We start from the raw sequence: 21,770 nt of genomic DNA, 5'->3' as shown, positions 1-21,770 counted from the left end.
ACTGTACGGTAGTGTGGGACATCGCAGTTAGTGGGGATGGAACCTAGCACGCACACAGAGAGGGTGGAGGCTGGCGATGTGGGGGTGGTGGTCGCTGGCCGGGTGACAGCGGGAGAGCGGGATGGGGTCGACTAGCGACAGGATGCAGGTGTGCGGATGTGGTTGGGAGGGGTGGAGGATGAAGAGGCGAGGGGGAGAATGAGAGGAGACAGCTAGCGCCAGCCGACGATTCTTGAGAGCTTTGCTCCAAACCCCGACCATTTAATTCCCAGTCCATTCCGTGGAGTCTTCCAGAAACTATCACACCCCCACCCCCTTTCCCTTTTGTCGTGTTGTCAGCAACAATGCATTACGGCCACGATGGCCGGCATGGGTGGAAGTTGCTGTCATCTTAGTCACTGGCCTCTAAACTAAAACATAATTTGCCTCTACCTTGATTGTGGGGTTCAAGACATGAGAAATTTAATGAAAACGTGGACAAACTAACACTTATGTCATAACTCATAACACATCTGTAAACTTTTCTTTTCTTCCATTCTTCATCGTGAAACAATATACGTTACACGAAGCTCCTTTAAAAACACATTCAAATATATGTGATAATTCGAAAAGCAAATGTCGCAGCCACCGCAAAACTCAATATACAGCACCATATATGACAGCTTCCTTGAAGACAACTAGCGCACAATAAGAAAGATTCCGAGGTGGCTTTGGGGGACGGATGGTGGGTAGATAGTACCTCCTTTTTACCGGGAGCTTTGTCGGCAAAGAGCAAAAGAACCACCGTGATCAATTTATAAACCTAATATTTGCGGGACAGCAGTTTTTAAAATGTTTTGCAATAATGTGTTCTATTTTGCTGGCTGCGATAGTATTACAGGATAAAATAGTCTCATTGTATCAAGGATCTACTGTGTAGAGACTGTAGACTAATGTAGTTGTTTGTTTGGTGATGGAGATACGGTTAAGGAAAGTCTCAGTGTTGCTTAGTAACTACGAAAAAAAGCAGCCTTGATGTCTCTCGCTTACAGGCTGCAGCGCCAGGGACGGGCCCCACCATGTCGGTTCACAGAGTGCACACATCAGTAACATACCTGCCTGATCTCCACTGTTAATTCCGATTTGCTTGCAGGGCCCGCCCCCTCCTCCATTCCCCCCCCTCCCGTAGTGGCACCTGTAGCCAGCAATCTCATGGCACGAACGTTCTTCAGGGCGGTTCACACTCGATAAAATCTTTGGTGTTCAGCGGCAGTCGCCTCTTGGCTTGTCCAGCGAGAATTTGATACCCGCTGACTACACTTCTCACGACAGGCCCCAGTACCCCGAAATTGTATTCTACAGACTTGAAACTCAACTTCTGCATGTGTAATGCTTGGGTGTTCTGTCCTTAGACCTTTCTTTAAACGAAAAAGAAAAAGAGAAGAAGAAAAAAAAAATCCACTGACCAAGGCCGGGCCCCCTTGACAACCGCGGGCCCGGGTACACCAGACCCCCCTGTCCCCCCCTCTCGTCAGGCCTGGTCTCAGCGACTTCGCAGCCTGGCGCGTGGTGGCGTCCTTGGTAACCTCGCAGGACACTGGGAGGTTGGTGGCGGCTTCGCGTTCCACTCGTGGTTGGTCCTGCGTTCACCAACACCTGACTGCCCAGCCCTTCGAACAGGCTTGACACACTTTTCCCTTCTGTGAAGTGAAGTGATTAGGTGGGGGGGAAGGGTGACGTACATTAGGGGTGTTGCTATCGTCTTGTCTACAGTGTTCCTCTATCACACAGGAACTACACACTGGCTCACCAGGAACACATAAAGAACTACTGTCACTAACTACTTCATTAGTTTCAGTTTCTTTCTTTCCACTTTGTTCCTCTAACACACAGGGATTACATTCTGGCACCCTAGGAACACACACAGAACCGCCCTCGCTAACTTCCTCATTAGCTTCAGCCTCCTTCTGTTCACACTGTTCCTCCATCTCTCTACCCTCTAGAGACGTGCCAGACATGTCATCCTCCATGCTACCCTTGGGCCGGTCAGCGGAGGTACCATCACTCGCGGGAGCTGCCCGCTCGCTTTGCGTGACCTCGCTGCCACCTTTCCTGCTCGCCGCGTCTCTCGGACCGTCACCGTCAGGCACAACACGCGTCACCTCCCTAGGACACAGCCCTAGGTCAGAGTTCCTCTGCATGTCGCTAGCTGTAACCTGATTGGTCAAACCCTGTCCACGCGCACGAGTCAGTACCCTGCTTCGCTTCTCACAACACTGCATACTCTCTTGCCTTTTGCAACACATTCTGGGTTTTCTGGACAACCCACCTTCCTTCCTCCCTACCTCAACATCAGCAGACCAAGCACTGCCGCTAGCTTCTGCTTTTGTAACAGGGACTAACAAATCTTCTCCCTCTACATCAACCTGACATCTAGGGACCTCTATCCCTTTCTCTTTCTTGCTTGCGGGTACGAACACATTCCTCTGGTCCGTGTCTGCAAGTTTCAAGCCGACACTTGTCCCTCCTCCACGGGTCAAGGTCGGGACTCTACTCTTAACCCTTCCTAGTTTTCCGATATACCTCGCGCGCTTCCATTGTGAGCCCGGGTCGCCGGGTCTGGACAATGTCGCGAAATGTGACCCTCCTCGCCACACTTGTAACAGGTCACAGGACCACTCCTGTCCTTTCCTCTATTCTTCTTATCTACCACCTTCTCTGACAATTGCTCCAACGTGCTACACACTAGCTTACTAAGGTTTTGGAATGCCTTAAGAAGTTCGTGTTCTGATGTGTCTTTACCAATGCTTCTGACAGCTTCTTCATTCTCAGGCTTCCTACTCTCGAACTTCTCGTCAAACGACTCGAATTCGCTAGCCAGGGCCACAGCTTCGTGAATGGACGAGGGGTGATTAAACTGAACATGCCTCCTCAAGTCCTTGGACGGAAGTCCACTTACAAACTGGTCAATAACTATGGTCTCTCTAGCTTCTAATGGCATGTTGGGGTACGCACTAGCAGCAAGACGATTCAACACGAAACCATACTCTGTGACACTCTCACCTTTCTTTTTGAACCTAGACCTGAACTCAACACGCTTTAGACTTTCTCTCTCTGCAGGGTCGAACCTGCGCTCTAAAGCTGCCTTTATAGCATCAAAGTCCTCTAATTCTCCTACACTCAGCTCTCCTAGTACCTGTTGGGCATTACCTCGCAGGCACATGGCTAAGTTCACTCCCTTCTCTGCGTAATCCCAATCGTTCCATCTAGCGACTGTTTCAAAATGGCGGAGCCAATCCTTAAAGTCGCCTTTAGTGCCTGTGAACACTTCTGGAATTCTCTCCTTTCTACTACCTGGGAAAGTACGATTAAGAAATGTGCTGTTAGCAACACTTCTGTTCCTACTCCTGGAACTAGAACACTGACTATAACAACTGCTGAACGAACCTTCGTCACTACTGCTGCTGCTATTTCTATGTCCACTAGACCTGGGGGACCTTTTACTTCTAGTTCTATGCTTCTCTTTTCTGCTTTTCGTCACTTTCTGAGGAAACCAGCTTTCCATCCTAAGCACAAGGATACCTATACACACACCTAGCGCAAACACCGGCGCACACAAAGCAACCGTTAAAAACATGATGAAAAGAAAACTCCTACCTCTACAGGAATGTGACACAGCAGCCCGCTGTCCAGCGAACACAGAGAAGACCGGGGCCGACACACTCGATTGAAAAGGATCCGGGTCACGGCACCATAAATTTGTAACCGGACTGACCGGCACCTATTGCTACTAACACCCTAGCGCCAAATCAGCCCGTTCCTCTTTTGTCGGTCCAGGGAAGAGGACGGGAGTTCCCTAGGAGAATTTTCCACGCTACCAAAAATTCTGGCTCTCGTTAGTCGGGTGCGTAGCCTAGCTCTTACTTGCCTCGCGTTGTGTTCTTTTCTTTTTCCTTCTAAACCTATTTCTGCACGCACCCGAGCTACAGCCGACCTAGGAGCCCACAAAAGACCCTGCTTTACTAACTGCACGTAAAGTGTCCTTTCGGTTGGTGTGTCTGTTCCGCCGGACCTCCTCGTGTGTTCTCTTCTGCTGCTGTGTCACGCCTTGCTTAAACAGGGACAGTACACACACACTAGCACTCGCTGACACTATCACTCACACAAGTGCTAAAGTTTAAAACATAGATTTATTTACAAAATATATACATCTATCAACAAAACAACTACCAAAACTTATACTACCCTATCCTACCTATCGAGAACCTAACACCTAGCTCAACACCCAAGGGAGGGAAAAAGGAAAGAGACTGAGCGTCGCGAGCCGCTATTTCCAGCGGACCAGATGCATATTTCAGCGCCTTGGTACTTCTCGCTAACTCAAGTCTCCAACCGTTCTAACTGCCATGCCGGCAGGACCAATTCTCGTCTCTAGAGAAAAGGCGCGGACGCTGCTGTACGCCCGCATTTTGTACAGGGCAGCTTGGGTACTACGTCACCCGCAGTTGCTGCCCTGTCTCGCGCTGCGCGCCGCTCGCGCGACCACGCGTGGGGTGGAAGGGGATGTGGGGTGGAGGGACTGGGCACTGTCAGCGGTACCGCTGACCGAAACTAGCGCCCCCGCTACACATGCAAGATTTGTTTTGGACATAAAGATAAAGTGTGTCCCATACCTGAGTTTGAACAAATAAAAGAAATTAATGTTAACAAAGGGAAGATTTTATTTTACAATTCATGTCAGATACATGAAAGTATTTTATGCATCTGATATGAAGTGTGTCCAATAACTGGATTTGGATAAATGTAACAATTTTCATGATGTATAGGGAACATTTTCTCGACAATTCACTTTTAAGCTTTTACTCTACATTTTTTTATGCTTCAACATTTGTTGTGGCCATTCCTCACAATGCTCACAAATGCACCAGTCTGAAACTGTGATAAACGAATCTATGTAAATACACATTTAAACAACAAACATATAAGTTAAAAGCACAGGCATAATAACATATAAAGCAAACGTCTCTGCTTGAATTCTATCCATCGTTGTTATAAAGTAAGTCATTAGTGTAATTATTCAAACTATATCCCCCAAAAAAGGCTGCAAATAGTATTATATTAAAGTCTGTTTAAAATATTTAAATACAGATATTTCAAACTATTAATTTTTTAAACTATCCTTAGGAAAGTTCACTTAAAACCCAAATTATCATATACAATGTGAATATTCCGGTGTGTGTGAGGAAATAATTAGCATACCAAATGTAATTTTATTTTTTAAATACACTACGAAGTGAATTCGTCAACAACAATGCCCAGTGTAAAGAGTTTGAGTGCATTATGTTTATTTAAAGTGCTTGAAGGTAAAGCATGCGTTCACTTTCTGTTCCCGTGCACACAGTATGACTTACTTCTATAGTCCTACGTACCTGCTTTGTGCTTCGACTGCTGCAACATTTTCCTCGTCCTCCGAGGATGTGCAGTCGATTGTGAGCTGATGCAAGTGGTTCAAATTGGTAAAATTGAACATTATTTATGGCCATCTCGATAGTTAATGACTTTGGAGATCACAAATCCAACTAAGAGACACCACCGATCACTATCCTAGCAATGACCACAGACACTTCCTGTCGTTTGTGACGTCACAAAAGACTCGTCTGCTTGACTCATCTCGGGAAGCTATCGTAGCTACTCGGCGGAAGGACACAAGGGTCGATTTCACTGGATTTTTTCGATTTTTATGAACATCGGCAACCGACATAGTGCTAATAAGTGGTAATTAAGTGAGAAACGAATCCTTTATTTCTCCTGTATTGCTCTCGTGCTCTGTAATAGTAACTAAATATAGTTTTGAAACGTTTGACCGTCGCCACAGCCTTATCACTACCCTTTAGTATCCCTTTAAGGGTTAATGCACTAGAGCACCACAGAGGGGAATGTGTCGATGAAGAACATCACAGCTGCCACTACCCCATATCTTTGTTGTCTACTCTACGTGAAAGTCGTTACTAACTGTCACTTTATTACTTATAACAAAACTGATTGTAAAGGTTAGAGGAGGAAGTGGCTTTGAAGATGAGGAGGCAGAATTGACATATAGGAGGAGGAATAAGAATATGTACACGTGGCAGTCAGATACTGGTAGACACAGAGCTAGAATGGTGTGGATGGCTGGTGTTACCGGCGGTCAGCAAGTATGACTGTCTTGTATCAGAGCAGTGTGAACTGTATACTGTAAGCACATATAAACAGTTTGCCCGAGGGACTCAGTCTTTACCTTGACTGTTGTGTGATTAGCTATTGAAGTTGTCATGGTTATTGCCTACTTGTCCTCCATTGTTTCCGTCATTGTACCAAGTTCCACTGCGCCCTTTATAACAATTCCTTACGAGTGGAATGATTTGTTTGTGTACAAATAGGGACATGTGTAGACTGGAACGACAAAGGAGCAAAGAGTGGTGTCTACACCATTCAGCTACCAGACAACAACAGAGCTGTCAGAGTGTGGTGTGATATGGACACTGCGGGCGGCGGCTGGCTGGTACGTGTGGTTGTGTTTGTCAGTGTGTGTGACTCAGGTAACATCTCTCCTGCACACTGTATCCTGTTTGCGACACCACTTATAGCCAGGGTCACATCCTTACAGCTCATAGTATCCACGAATAATTTGTCTTTGACATCTTTCGACATTTTCAACACGAAGCAGGAGAGGATGCTTGTCCACCTTCTGTTTCCAACAGTTTGTCTATCTCGCTGGTAGACTCCGAGGGTTGAGGGTGGTTGTAGACAGGCCTACATCTAGTGTATTGGTGTGTGTGTGTGTCGGTTGTTTGTAGTCGCAAGCTTTAACCCCTTGCATCCATTCCTGCTTCATGATCAGCGACTGTAGGTTTGATAAGGAGTTGAAAAAATGCTTTTTGTAATCGCGGCGTGTATCATGCATTTGTTATGTTGATTATGTTGACCTATAATTGATCACAGCCAGTTGATGTCACACATTTACAGCCAGGAAAGTGTACATTGTGTTCACATGACTGTCACTATATACTACACTATATACTACACTATAGACTACACTATATACTACACTATGTACTACACTATACACTATATGCTACACTATATACTACACTATGTACTACATACTACACTGTATACTACACTATACACTATATACTACACTATATACTACACTACACTATATACTACACTGTATACTACACTGTATACTACACTATATACTACACTGTATACTGCACTATAGACTACACTATATACTACACTAAATACTACACAATATACTACACTATATACTATACTATATACTATATACTACACTATATACTATACTATATACTACACCAGATACTACACTATATACTATTCTATATACTACACTGTATACTACACTATATACTACACTAAATATTATACTATATACTACACTATGTACTACACTATGTACTACACTGTATACTACACTATAGACTACACTATGTACTACACTATATACTACACGGTATACTACACTATGTACTACACTGTATATTACACTATATACTACACTATATACTACACTGTATACTACAATATATACTACACTGTATACTATACTATATACTACACTGTATACTACACTATATACTACACTATGTACTACACTGTATACTACAATATATACTACACTATATACTACACTGTATACTACACTATATACTACACTATGTACTACACTGTATACTACAATATATACTACACTATATACTACACTGTATACTACACTATATACTACACTCTATACTACACTGTATACTACAATATATACTACACTGTATACTACACTATATACTACACTATATACTACAGTTTATACTGCTACACCATGTTCACATAGTGTATCATAACCGTGAAGTGTTGACATTATAATCATGTCCACAGCTAATAAAGTTCTAAGTTGTTATATTTTATCAATTATGACTCATCCTTTGTCAACTCATTAAACTGTGATTAGTGTTGAATCCTATCGAACATGCTGCGCTTTGTTACCATAGTAACGACCTGTGAACTTGTGTCATGTGCAGGTGTTCCAGAGACGTAGGGACTTCACAGTTGACTTCAACCGGAGCTTTACAGAATATGTAAACGGTTTTGGTGACATCACTGGAGACTTCTGGCTGGGTAAGATGTTGACATATCTCTTTCATTCTCTGGCATTATCCCTCCTCCTGCATAACTGTAACCTCAACATTTGTCTTTACATTCAAAGTGAGGCTGTAGTCAGTATTGTGTTTTATTGTGTTGTTTGTGTGATGTCTACTGGTTAATACAAAGGTTGCTGTTTCTGTTGTTCTTTTATATTTTTGTTCTACGATGCTTATTGCTCACTATTTTGTGTACAATTTCCTTAGCATGCTTTGTTTGTTGTTATAATGATGATGCTAGTAATGGAATGAATGGATGGATGATGATCCTGTAGTGTCTCAGTTGCCAAAGTCTCAAATAGAAAGAAACACAAAGGTTGCGAGGAAATACATCCCTGTGGCATATCATGTGGTTTGTTTTTATTTTGTTTAGTTTTTGTTTTATTTTGTTTTTGTTTTATTTTTTATTTTTTTATTTTTTTTTCTGTAGGATTATCTGATTGCAGGGCATGGATAGGTTCAGAACTTTATTAATTCACAGTAGCTAAAACATTTCGTGTAGTTGTATTACAGTCTATAATTTTGTGTTGTTGTGAATAAGGATATAGTGTGTAAAAGTGTCCTTCGACCTGTCTATTTATCTATATTTGTCTACATCTAGTCTGTGTATATGTGTCATGATCATAGTTTCATACCATTTTAAAGCTATATCGCTTTGTGTGTAAATACAACTCTATATACATGTATCTGAGTTTGCACCTGTGTATGTGAGTGTCTGTGTACTGACACCTTACCACCTAGTCTGTGTGTCTGTGTACTGACACCTTACCACCTAGTCTGTGTGTCTGTCTTCTCTGTGTCCTACACTAGACAGGCAAACTCTGTTTCCTTCTCAGGTCACACTGCTTGACATGTCCTCCCTCTCCTCGCCAGTGCTGGTGTTATCTGTTGTACAGTTTATGTTCATGTCTGCTTTCTGATTCTTTTCCTCATGTTTCTGTATGGTTGACTGTACATTTGTTATTGTTTGTATACAGCGCATGGACCTCGTACTTACATGGAGAATACACTTTATTATTGGTAGTAATAACAACAGCGCTAAAACCTCAGTAAGTTTGTGATTTACCTTTTTGTCATCTGATGTCTAGTAATAATGTCAACATGTTTATAACATCGTAGTACAGGTAATGACCAGCGACATTCTGTGTTCATGATAACTGTTGAGCAAGATCAACACAAATATTTCACTGCTGGACTTGTCTGTTGACATGAGGTCATTGCCTTGTCTTGTCTCAGGCCTGTTCACGCTTCACGCACTGGTAGAAAAGCAATATGTACACTTGAGAGTGGACATCATAGATGGGAGTGGACGACGTCGCTACGCTGAGTATGATGAGTTCAGCATGTGGGGTGCTGACGGTAACTACGAACTTTTCAGGAGGTTCTTCTTGGGTGACGCAGGTACGTACGTGACCACTGAACAGTAAGAAAGTGTGAGACGCAGGTTAGTTGGCAGGCTGCCTGTCTGGCTGGTTAAGAAATAAATGGATGACTACATTTGTGAGTGTGTGGCTTTGTGTGCATGTGTGCGAGGGTGACAGCGCCTCCTATCGCGTGCGTTTCTTTGATGTAATTTGGAAAACCAAGTGTGATGATCAGGGAAAAGAGACTTCCGCGGGTTTCTTTCTTGTTTGGGTTTTGTTTTTGTTTTTTTTTTTTTTTGGGGGGGGGGAGGGGGTTTCGGAGCTTCTTGAGGGCTGTATTGTGAAGTCATGACCAGACTTGTTTAAAGAGTAATTTAATTATGTAAAATCGTGTTTAGTGAGCTGTACTCATTGTGTTGCTTTTTAATCTGTTGTACTGTCAGGCTTTCACTGGATGCAAATTATTAATAATTATTGTGAAATGTGAGCCGCCACGACGAAATGAGTCAAGTCGGAAATCTGAGATTTTACAAATTGCATATTTTCCAAATGTACAGAGTTTAGCTCTTTATTTGACACAAAGTTATTCTTCTAGTCCTCAAATGGACTTATTGTGATGGGCTGGAGTATGACGTCATAAAATATGACGTCATATTTTATGACGACAAAAAGGTGACGACAAAAAGGTGACGACAAACGAAGGACGTTAGGACAAAGACGAGAGGACGAACAACGGCGATGAGTGAGGAAGCATCGGCGTGTGGCGCAGCCGTGGCGATTGTTTTAGCCGCGCAGTAAAAGAGTTGCACCGGTTGACAAGACCTGCTTGTATTTTTACTGATGGACGGTTGTCGTGGTTAGAAAGATACCTCACCACTTGGTCACATTTGGCGCTTGCGAGCAGGATATTTGTCCAATGGCTGAAGAGGGAGACAGCCCAGTAGAGGCTTTACGAACATATCAGTTGTTTCGCCTCCAAAAGTTTGCCGGCGGACCCACACCGAATGTGGAGGAGTTCCAAAGAGAAGTTTCGTGGGCTCTCACCATGAACCCGATGCCGCCGAACGCAGCGTGCGGGTATATCCTGAACGCGCTGGAGGGACCGGCCAGACGGCGAGTATTGATGCTACCACATGACGCTGTCGACACACCCAAAAAGATCTTGGATGTGTTGGTCGAGGCGTACGGCGAACGGAAAGATGTCATCGATGTAATCGCCAGTTTTTATAACCGCCGACAGCGGCGTGAAGAATCCGTTGATGAGTATGCCACGACGCTTTGCAATTTGCAGGCAAAAGCAAACAGCCTGCAGAGCGGCGCTATTTCAAATATCCACCTGGCGGCCCAGTTGGTGAAGGGGCTGAAGAATTGCCATGTTCGACGGGAAACGTCCAGACACCTGGCTGACAATGAGTCCTCTTCTTTTGCCGACCTACTGAAGACGGCAAAGCGTGTAGAGAGAGAGGAGGAGGGCAATGAAGACAGGGAGGACGAGATAGATCGCCTGACTGCACGAGTCAGGCAGCTGGAAATGGAAACGGCCTCCCAGCCTCATAGGATCCAACAAAGTAATATCCTCTCCACCCGCACCGCACGACCGGCGGCACTTGTGTGCTATTGGTGCGAACGAGAGGGGCACCGGGAGGCTGATTGTCAGCATAAACAGAGATACCTGCGACGACAGCAGGCGAGACAACGAGATGGTCAAAGATTCAGCCCTATCACAAACAGCTTTTACAGGCGAGGAGGAGGGCGGCGCGGCGTCCAAGCGGCAGCGATTAACAACATCTCGGAGGACAGCAGCCCAACCGGTCAGGAAAAACTGACTGTCCCCGTCGTCTGTAACAGGATGACGGGGAAAGGAGGTGTAGCAGGACTGACTGGAAAGTGTCCGACGGTGGAGGCGGAAATTCAAGGAATTCGAGTACTGGCGCTGCTCGACACCGGCAGTGAGGTGACGACAGTCACTGATGAATGGGCCCGAGGGCATATACAGAATTTACAATTAAATCATCTCCCCATCACCTTGAGAGGGACCGGCGGAGCGGAAGTGCCATATTCAGGAGTAGCGCTGGTGGATATTAAAGTTTTTGACCAGTGTCTGAAAGACATTCCTATCCTAATTGTCAATGATCCTGTCGATGCGGGCACAAGAGAGCGCAGGAGGCGTGTACCACTTCTACTAGGGATGAACGTCCTTGATCGGATACCTGACGCCACCGCAGATGTGCCGCATGCAGTACAGGTAGCAGTGCGTGAGGCTCACCTTGAGAGGACAGTGTCAACAAAAGGACTGGCTAGGGCCGCTGTCAACACGTATGTTCCTCAGTGGCGTAGGAAGATGTTCGGCGTTGGGGGGGCAAACTCCCTGCTGACAGTGAACGGCGTTCGCACTCGCACATTTCGTAAAAAAGGATGGGGGGGGGTACTGCACGCACGCATGATCTGATCGTCAGAGGTGTTAGAGCCTCCACTTGCCTCAGGGCCCGCTTTTGTGACGGTGATGACCGTCTCCTCTCTACGTTCCCCTACCTTTCTTCAGTTCTTTGCTCTTTGTGAGGAATTACGTCTCAAATATTGGGGGGGCAAAAGGATATTCCTGCCCCCCCTGTATTTTCCTTGGGGGGGCGGCTGCCCCCGCTGCCCCCCTGGTTCCTACGCCACTGTTCCTGCATTTTCAATGGTCACAATTAAAGTGACGAGCGTGCCGTACCATCGCCCTCTGCTCGCCGCCCCCGTAGCACAACCATTACCAGGGGGGCTGGTGCTAGTCCCCACCCTCACAGGAGCACATCACACCAGCCGCTATGTGCGTCTGGCAAACCTGACCAGCAGCAGCGTTACGTTGCCGGCGCGTACTGTCGTCGCAACTTTACAAGTTGTGGACAATGTTGTTTGCCAACAAGGTGTCACGGTGGATGTCGGTGTGAACGAGTTAATCATCTGCAATCAGTCCAGCAGCTCCCCTAAGGTTAAGGTCACTGACACACCTGTCGTCACGTGTCCAGACTTTGATGGCACCGTCAGTCAGCATCAGCGACTGCAGGCGCTGTTGAACAAGCATGTGTCTGGTTTTGCTAGGGACTCGACGGACCTCGGATACACGGACGCTGTCTTCCATCGTCTGCGTACCACGGACGAGGTGCCGGTAGCGTTGCCCTACCGTCGTATCGCACCGCACCAGCTAAAGGAAGTGCAAGATCATATAAAAGACTTGCTAGACCAGAAGGTGATTGTGGAGAGCCACAGTGCATACGCTGCACCCATCGTCATTGTGCGGAAGAAGGACGGCAGTGTGCGCCTATGTGTAGACTACAGACGGCTCAATGAAAAGACAGTCAAAGATGCCTATCCTCTACCACGCATCCAGGAGTCCTTTGACGCGCTGGTGGGGGCTCAGTACTTTTCAACACTTGACCTTGCCAGCGGCTACCACCAGATAGCGATGCACCCAGATGACAGACACAAAACCGCGTTCGTGACACCCATGGGACTATTTGAGTATACCAGGATGCCAATGGGCCTAACATCCGCACCAGCCACTTTCCAGAGGTTAATGCAGACGACAATGTCGGACTTTTTGTTTTCATTACTTAGACGATCTCTTGATATACTCCAAGACGTTCGATGAACATTTAGCACATCTTGATCGGCTCTTGGGACGCATCGTGGAGACGGGATTAAAACTGCGGCTGGATAAGTGCCAATTCCTCCGGCGAGAGGTGACCTACTTAGGTCATACCATTTCCGCTGAAGGTGTCAGTTGTGAAACTGGAAAAGTAGAGGTAGTACAGAAGTGGCCGGTGCCCAAAACTGTCTCGGAGTTACGCAGTTTCCTGGGATTTGCCAGCTATTACCGGCGATTTATCAAGGGGTTCGCCAAGATAGCTGGCGCATTACATGACCTGGTGACGCAGGCTACGCAAGAAAAGAAAAAGAGACAGAATGATATCACAGCGAAATGGCAGTGTGTCCACCAGGCTGCGTTCGACACCCTTAAGTCGGTGTTGTCAGGTGCACCAGTGCTAGGGTACGCTGATTTCACACAGCCTTTCATTGTAGAGACCGATGCCAGCAACGAGGGGCTCGGTGCCATTCTGTCGCAGGTGCAGGAGGGCAGAAAGCGGGTTATTTCCTATGCCAGCCGACGTCTGCGCCCCACAGAGCGAAATGACAGCAATTACAGCAGCATGAAGTTGGAATTTCTTGCGATGAAGTGGGCGGTGACTGACAAGTTCAGACACTACCTGCTAGGCGCACAGTTCGTCGTGTACACCGACAACAACGCGCTTGTCCATTACAAAACTGCAAAGCTGGGAGCAGTGGAACAGAGATGGGCATCGCAACTGGCACAGTTTGACATGACTGTTGTATATCGACCAGGCAGTCAGAATCCTGCAGATGGATTATCTAGACTTCCAATATGTGACGGTGCACATTCCGATGTGGACCTCTCTCACTCTAACGGCACTTCCATCCCAGTAGAGATTTCTGAATCGTGTGAGCTGTGGTGTGCACAGCAGCCATGTGATGTGCACGCATATCACCAGTCCATGGATGACGACATTATACCATCTACTGGAGTGTTTCCACAGCTTTCAACCGCCACATTGAGGACATTGCAAGCTGAGGATAGTATCCTCAGGGCTATCATTAACGCCTGGCCAAAGAGACCCCCGCTGTCACAGGAACACATCGTCATCGCTTGTGTACCAACAGTTACTTTGTCTGGCGAATGCACGACTTCAACGTTTGTCCTGCGCCTAGCGACATTAGAAGTAAAGACCATGAGTGATTTTGGCCTGACTGTTAAAGAGCCAGTCATCTACACAATGCAGACGTCCACATTTGGTCATGTCTCGTGGCCTACCAATGGAGTGGTCCATCGGTCCACGTTCCACAAAGACTTTCGACCTTCCCACGTGATCATCAGTGCTTGCAAACAGTCGTCTGCGAGAGTCATGGTCGTTGTTCTTGTAGTCTTCACGCTCCTGGCCCTCAACGTGCTCAGCGTGGTCCTTCCCTCCATGTTAACCTCCAGGTGCCGGGGGTCGCACGTGTCTGGACTGGAACAGGGGGAGGTGGTGGCGCCACTGTGTATGCCATGTGAGGACAGGACGAGCTCAGGGGTTGTGACGTTCGATGATACTGATAACGGGGGAAAGGTGTGCTGCCCGACAAACTACTTCGCTCTGGTCGACATGATCGATGAGCTCTACAGTGACATACTGAGGGAGAAACTTTCAGAAAAACGAGACGAGTCAGACAATGAGTGGACCTTCTCTGAGACGAAGGAGGAATCAGGGGAAGTCAGCGAGCTCATGTTTACAACCAACTCCAGGAAGCCACTGGGGCATGTCACTGGACTTCAAGCAGTGAGCAGCACAGGCGACAGAAAGGCGGGGGGATGCCTTAGTGCTACCAGTCAGCAACTCCCCCAGCAAACCAGAACTCTTGTGACAGAACCTGTAGTGTCTCAGCCACGCAGATCTCAGAGACTTGCCGCGAGACAAGCGAGAGACACATAATGTGCAAGGAACTATTTCGTGTGACGCTATTCAGAGACCATATGAATACGAGGGACATATTTTAGCTCGCGGTAATGATTGACTCTATAGATAACGAGCAATATGTTGTATCATTGATTAGTTTGTTTATCTGTTATTTTATTCATATCCCTTTCGCTTTGCCACGGCTGTGCCTACGAAATGTTATTCTGACTGGACAATTACACACAGGACAGATAGACGGAATGCCCATGTAGCAGTTATTCAGGGAGAAGAATAATCAGTCGGTTAGATTTAGCTATTAGGCGAAGTACAGATGTTTGTCCTACAAGGCAACTCTGTACTCTGTTAGGTAAATAGTACCAGCTGCTGGTATGACTAGGCGTTGCTTGCGGCAGCAACAGATCTTCTTTCGAGGTTTTCGAGGTTTAAATATTGGAGCCCCCCCCCAAGGCCAGCATAATTAGGTGAACTTGTATTTCAGCCCTAGTCTTGCTAGCTAAAGCTCATCAGCGAGGACGCTGTTGGAGAAAGAGTCGGCGGGGATGTGATGGGCTGGAGTATGACGTCATAAAATATGACGTCATATTTTATGACGACAAAAAGGTGACGACAAAAAGGTGACGACAAACGAAGGACGTTAGGACAAAGACGAGAGGACGAACAACGGCGATGAGTGAGGGAGCATCGGCGTGTGGCGCAGCCGTGGCGATTGTTTTAGCCGCGCAGTAAAAGAGTTGCACCGGTTGACAAGACCTGCTTGTATTTTTACTGATGGACGGTTGTCGTGGTTAGAAAGATACCTCACCACTTGGTCACATTATAAAGGTTTGAAGCGTGGAAGTCCGGTGGTCCCCTTATTGAGAAATGCGGGTTCAAAGATTTCAGCAAACCCACCATGTTTCTCCTTAGCATCGGACACTTTTCATTGTTGACACTGTGCTACACTCTGCATGATGATAACATACGGCCCGCTACATCATTTCAGGTAATAAACATACATAGACATGAATATGTGCGTGCTTTCAGAACCTTCACCTTAGCAAAATAAACAGACATGGAAGACAACTGTCATTTGCTATCTCCCCAAGTCATGACCGTTGACCTGTGCCAGTCCCACAATGCCACACTAGTACCGTTCTAGCATACGGAGGAAACCTTTCATCTTTCTCTCTATACTTTCTCTCTTGTTTACTTTCATTCTAAAGGTTAGGATGAACTTTTTATATCCTATTGTAAACTTTACAGTCATTTTAGTTAATTATCTATCTCTCTATTCCTCTTCGTGCATCAGGTTGCACACAACGCCTCAACCAGAGTCCACCACCGATGTCGATCGGCTGGAACCCGCTCTAGGAGACCCCATGTCCAGCCCTTTCCCTTCATCTCCCTTTCCACTGTTCTTCTCCAAGTTTCCTTTGGGCGGCCTCGTTTTCTTCGGCCGTCTGGAGTCCATCGTAGGGCGACTGTGGAGAGGTCTGCTGTCTGCTGGCGGAGCACATGTCCGATCCATCGCCAACGCCTTCGTTGAACCTGCGTGGTGATGGACTCTGTTTCAGTTCTTCGGTGGAGTTCTTCTTTGGTGATGGTGTTTGGCCACAAGATGTTAAGTATGCGCCTGAGCCATCTGTTACTGAAAGTTTTGGTCATCTTCCATGATTGTGATCCGTAAAGGAGGGTGCTGATCACATTTGACTTGAAGATTCTCAGCTTGATCTTCTGGCTGATGTTTGTTGCCTTCCATGTGCTCCTGAGTGAGGCGAAGGCGTGGCTGGCTTTCACCATTCGGACTCGAATCTCCACCTCCACATCCCCGGTGTTCGACATTTTGGACCCAAGATATGTGAAACTGTCAACTTCCTCAATCTCTTCTCCATTTAGTTTGATGCTGTCTTGGACTCTGGCGTTCACTCTCATACTTTTCGTTTTCTTTGCACTGTCCTTCAAGCCAAGGTTTCCAGCTGTTTCTGAGAAGACATTCGTTTTTTCCTGCATGTCTTGGTGGCGGTGTGACAGCAGGGCAATGTCATCAGCAAAGTCCAAGTCTTCCAGCGTTGATGTTGCTGTCATAGTCATGGTTCATCTGGTCCCTCTCCTCTCACTGTCGGAGGAAGTCTTCATGATCCAGTCCATGGCCAGGATGAATAGGAACGGCGACAGAATGCAGCCCTGCTTCACCCCAGTACTGACGTTGAAGGGGTCTGTGAGCTCTGTGTCACAGACAACCTGGGATTTGAAATCGCTGTACAGCATTGCAATCATCTGAACAAGTTTTGCAGGGACTCCGTAATGCCTCAGGATCTTCCATAAAGACTCGCGGTGGATGCTGTCAAAAGCCTTCTCCATGTCGATGAAATTGATGTACAGCGGTATGTTCCATTCGTTGCTCTGCTCCAGAATCTGTCGCAGAATGAAGATGTGTTCAGAGCAGGATCGCCCAGGGCGAAATCCTGCTTGCTGTGGTCGGAGGTCTTTCTCAAGGGTTGCCGTCAGTCTTGACAAAACAATCTTGCTGAAGACCTTGGTGGTAAGGGAGAGCAGTGTTATGCCCCTCCAGTTATTGCAGTCTCCAAGATTTCCTTTCTTGGGTAACTTTAAGATGAGCCCTGTCTTCCACGCATCAGTGAGCTGATCTGATATCAAACTTGCCTGAAGATTTCAGTCAGCATAGGAGCTGTCACATTCACATCTGCTTTTAACATGTCTGCTGTTATTCCATCTGCATCTGGTGCCTTGCCGCTCTTCGTTGTCTTGATTGCTGCTGTCACTTCTTCCAGCACTGCAGTTTTCCTGCCACCCACTCGACCACATTACCGTTGTTCAGCTGTTTATTTATCTTGTACAGTGTCTTCTAGTCATTTTTTCTTGCTGCTATTTCAGCTTCATCTGCCAGTTTCTCCGTGCAGTCTTTTTTGTCGGATTTTTTCGTCCTCTGTACCTCTTTGTTTCGTTTTGTATATCTTTGTCTGTGTTGTTCCTTCAGACGTTCGGATCTAGTGGTTTTGCATAATGACTTTTTGTTTGGCTGACTTTCTCTCCTCTATCTTCTTCCATGTCTCTTCTCTGATCCATTGTTCTTTCTTCTTCCGTTGGAAGCCGAGTATTTTCTCTCCTGTTTCTTGTAAGACTCGATTGAAGTCGTCTAAGGTCATCTCTTGTTGGTCTCCTAGTGCCTGGAACCTGTTATTTACTTCCATAGCAAAGGCTTGTTTGGTGGCTGGAGCATCCTTGTCTTCTGCCTCGGAGTCATTTGTTGGTGCAGAGCAAGCTAGCACTGTCAGCTTGGTGTACTTTGAATGGAATCTTGCTCTCAAAAGCCTGGGTCCATAAGGCTTCCATTCCAGCAGTGCCTTTTCAGTTTTCTTGTTGAGGAGTAGAGCTACTCCTTCAGAGTGCTGAGCGTCTGATCGTCCTGAGAACAAGATGGTATGTCCTGACACTAGTCTCCTCTTTCCCGTGCCGGTCCATCTGACCTCGCTGACTCCAGGATGTCCAAGTTGTAGTTGTCAAACTCCTTGACTAGTTGGAGCATCCTGCCAGTCTGGTACAAGGTCTGCACGTTCCAGCACCCCACCCTCAACTTTTGCCTCGGCTTCAGTAAATCCACTGTCGGGGTTTGGCTGTCGTCCGTCATTAGTCCAGTCTCCTGGTGTGCTTCATTACCATCGCCAGCTGTGACGAGTTCTCTGTTGTTAGTTTCGGTAACAGGCAATTTTTACATGGTGGGGTTGTTAGCCCTACCACAACCTACTGTACCGCTAGGTGAGGTGTCCACTTAGTCGCCTCTTACGACATGTCTGGCTGGACGGCAGGGACCCTGTTCTTACGATGCTCGCTAGGCAAGCATACCCCCGGGGTCCCACAGGGGAGAGTTAGTTATACTCATTCATTTTTACATATTTTAGCTGAGGCATTCTTCTACTTAAAAACTGTTCTCTTCACTCTTATATTCTTGATGATATTCTGGGTAAAGTATCATTAGAAATTAAACAAAAAAACTCGGTTCGTATTTGATTGTGTTGCGTGGTGTTTGGCTTTGTTATGATGAACGACACAGAAATAACATTTAATAATAAAAGTTTCTATAGATGTTTGGTAGTGATAATACATTTGTGATTAGGACTTTGTGTGTGTAATAGTATGTAACTGTGTGTGTTTGTGTGTTTACAGGAGATGGGTTGGCACCTAATGACTATGGAGGGTTTTCAACCTATGACCGAGACCCGACCGGCTGTGTCAGGAAACGTCACAGCGCCTGGTGGTACCCGCCTGACTGTGGCAGCACTTACCTCAACAGCCCTTATGCATACGGCAATGCTTGGGGTGACTTCTACAACCTGCAGTTCTCGGAGATGAAGCTGAAGCCACTCGACTCAACAGAACTGTATACACCGCCCCCCTGACGTTCTCACAGATGAAGACGAAGCCAGACTAACATCATCTTGTCTCCTGTACCCACTGCTTACACCGCCAGTCCACTGTTCACTGTTCACTACAGGTTCCACTGATGATGTGAGCTCAGTGTACATTAATCTTTCTCAATAGTCTAGCATCTGACCCTAGTGCAGACTACTGTACTTTAATTGTTTACTTTGAGTATATTGCCTGGTGATTCTATTATACACGTGTTGTATTATTTCTTTCAGATTTGCATTTGCTTGAATAAACTAACATGTTTACAAACGTAAAGTCTAAGTTTAATTAATTAATTCAGCATTTAATTGTGCAATGAACTGTCGCTATACACCTACTAGTCTACAGTAAACGTGTCATGAACTATATATTAGCTATACACCTAACAGTTAATGCAGTGTTGCCAGTTGACACAGGGTATTACTGTAGTTAACGTAGATACTGTAGATAACGGTAGTTGATACATCACATCTCTTACTTAATTATACCAAATAATTAAAACCATTTTAATATTTGTTCTACACTGAAGAGCTAGCAAGGCGCTAGCAAAATGGCGACACACACCTGGTGACACACCTGTGTATTCTCTGTGTACAACTTACACGACAAACTTTCTGTTACAATATTGCAGTAAGAGCTAGTGTGGCTGTAGTAGCTACCGTAGACTAGTGTGTGTGGCTGTAGTAGCTACCGTAGACTAGTGTGTGTGTGCTGTAGTAGCTACTGTAGACTAGTGTGTGTGGCTGTAGTAGTTACTGTAGACTAGTGTGTGTGGCTGTAGTAGCTACCGTAGACTAGTGTGTGTGGCTGTAGTAGCTACCGTAGACTAGTGTGTGGCTGTAGTAGCTACCGTAGACTAGTGTGTGTGGCTGTAGTAGCTACCGTAGACTAGTGTGTGTGGCTGTAGTAGCTACCGTAGACTAGTGTGTGTGGCTGTAGTAGCTACCGTAGACTAGTGTGTGTGGCTGTAGTAGCTACTAGACTAGTGTGTGTGGCTGTAGTAGCTACCGTAGACTAGTGTGTGGCTGTAGTCTAGTGTGGCTGTAGTAGCTACCGTAGACTAGTATGTGTGGCTGTAGTAGCTACCGTAGTCTAGTGTGTGGCTGTAGTAGCTACCGTAGACTAGTGTGTGTGGATATAGTAGTTACCGTAGACTAGTGTGTGTGGCTGTAGTAGCTACCGGTCACTAGTGTGGCTGTAATAGCTACTGTAGACTAGTGTGGCTGTAGTAGCTACTGTAGACTAGTGTGTGGCTGTAGTAGCTACTGTAGACTACTGTGTGTGGCTGTAGTAGCTACCATAGACTAGTGTGTGTGGCTGTAGTAGCTACTGTAGACTAGTGTGTGTGGCTGTAGTAGCCACCGTAGACTACTGTGTGTGTAGTAGCTACCGTTCGCTAGTGTGGCTGTAATAGCTACTGTAGACTATTGTGGCTGTAGTAGCTACCGTAGATTAGTGTTAGTAGCTGTAGTAGCTACTGTAGACTAGTGTGTGGCTGTAGTAGCTACTGTAGACTAGTGTGTATGGCTGTAGTATCTACCGTAGACTAGTGTTAGTAGCTGTAGTAGCTACTGTAGACTAGTGTGTGTGGCTGTAGTAGCTACCGTAGACTAGTGTTAGTAGCTGTAGTAGCTACTGTAGACTAGTGTGTGTGGCTGTAGTAGCTACCGTAGACTAGTGTGTGTGGCTGTAGTAGCCACCGTAGATTACTGTGTGTGTAGTAGTAGCTACCGTTCACTAGTGTGGCTGTAATAGCTACTGTAGACTATTGTGGCTGTAGTAGCTACCGTAGACTAGTGTTAGTAGCTGTAGTAGCTACTGTAGACTAGTGTGTGTGGCTGTAGTAGCTACCGTAGACTAGTGTGTGTTTCTGTAGTAGCTGCTGTAGACTAGTGTGTGTGGCTGTAGTAGCTACCGTAGACTAGTGTGTGTTTCTGTAGTAGCTGCTGTAGACTAGTGTGCGTGGCTGTAGTAGCTACCGTAGACTAGTGTGTGTTTCTGTAGTAGCTGCTGTAGACTAGTGTGTGTGGCTGTAGTAGCTACCGTAGACTAGTGTGTGTGGCTGTAGTAGCTACCGTAGACTAGTGTGTGTGGCTGTAGTAGCTACCGTAGACTTGTGTGTTGCTGTTGTAGCTACCATAGACTAGTGTGTGTGGCTGTAGTACTATTGCCTGCAGTGCCATGCTGCTGACTATTGTATTTTAAAATATCACCTGACACTTTTGCTTAATAAGTATTTGTCCTAAACTGAAGCGATCTCATGTTGTTTATTTGAAAGAGTGCGCATGTCCGTGGGAAGTTCGTGA

At 46.1% G+C, this 21,770-nt stretch overlaps 1 protein-coding gene across 1 annotated transcript in view; it reads left to right on the top strand.

Moving 5' to 3' along the window:
* Positions 1-20,200, top strand: part of LOC112571133 — a 32,924-nt gene extending 12,724 nt beyond the window's left edge. The window contains exons 6-9 of the mRNA XM_025249946.1: positions 6,399-6,520; positions 8,061-8,157; positions 9,417-9,581; positions 19,222-20,200. Of these exons, the coding sequence (XP_025105731.1) occupies positions 6,399-6,520; positions 8,061-8,157; positions 9,417-9,581; positions 19,222-19,454 (617 nt within the window). The 3' untranslated portion in view covers positions 19,455-20,200. The remainder of the gene's footprint in view (positions 1-6,398; positions 6,521-8,060; positions 8,158-9,416; positions 9,582-19,221) is intronic.
* Positions 20,201-21,770: the final 1,570 nt, after the last annotated feature.

This window comes from Pomacea canaliculata, linkage group LG8 (assembly GCF_003073045.1).
Source record: "Pomacea canaliculata isolate SZHN2017 linkage group LG8, ASM307304v1, whole genome shotgun sequence".
Lineage (NCBI taxonomy): Eukaryota > Metazoa > Mollusca > Gastropoda > Architaenioglossa > Ampullariidae > Pomacea > Pomacea canaliculata.
This window is presented reverse-complemented; position numbering and strand designations above follow the sequence as displayed.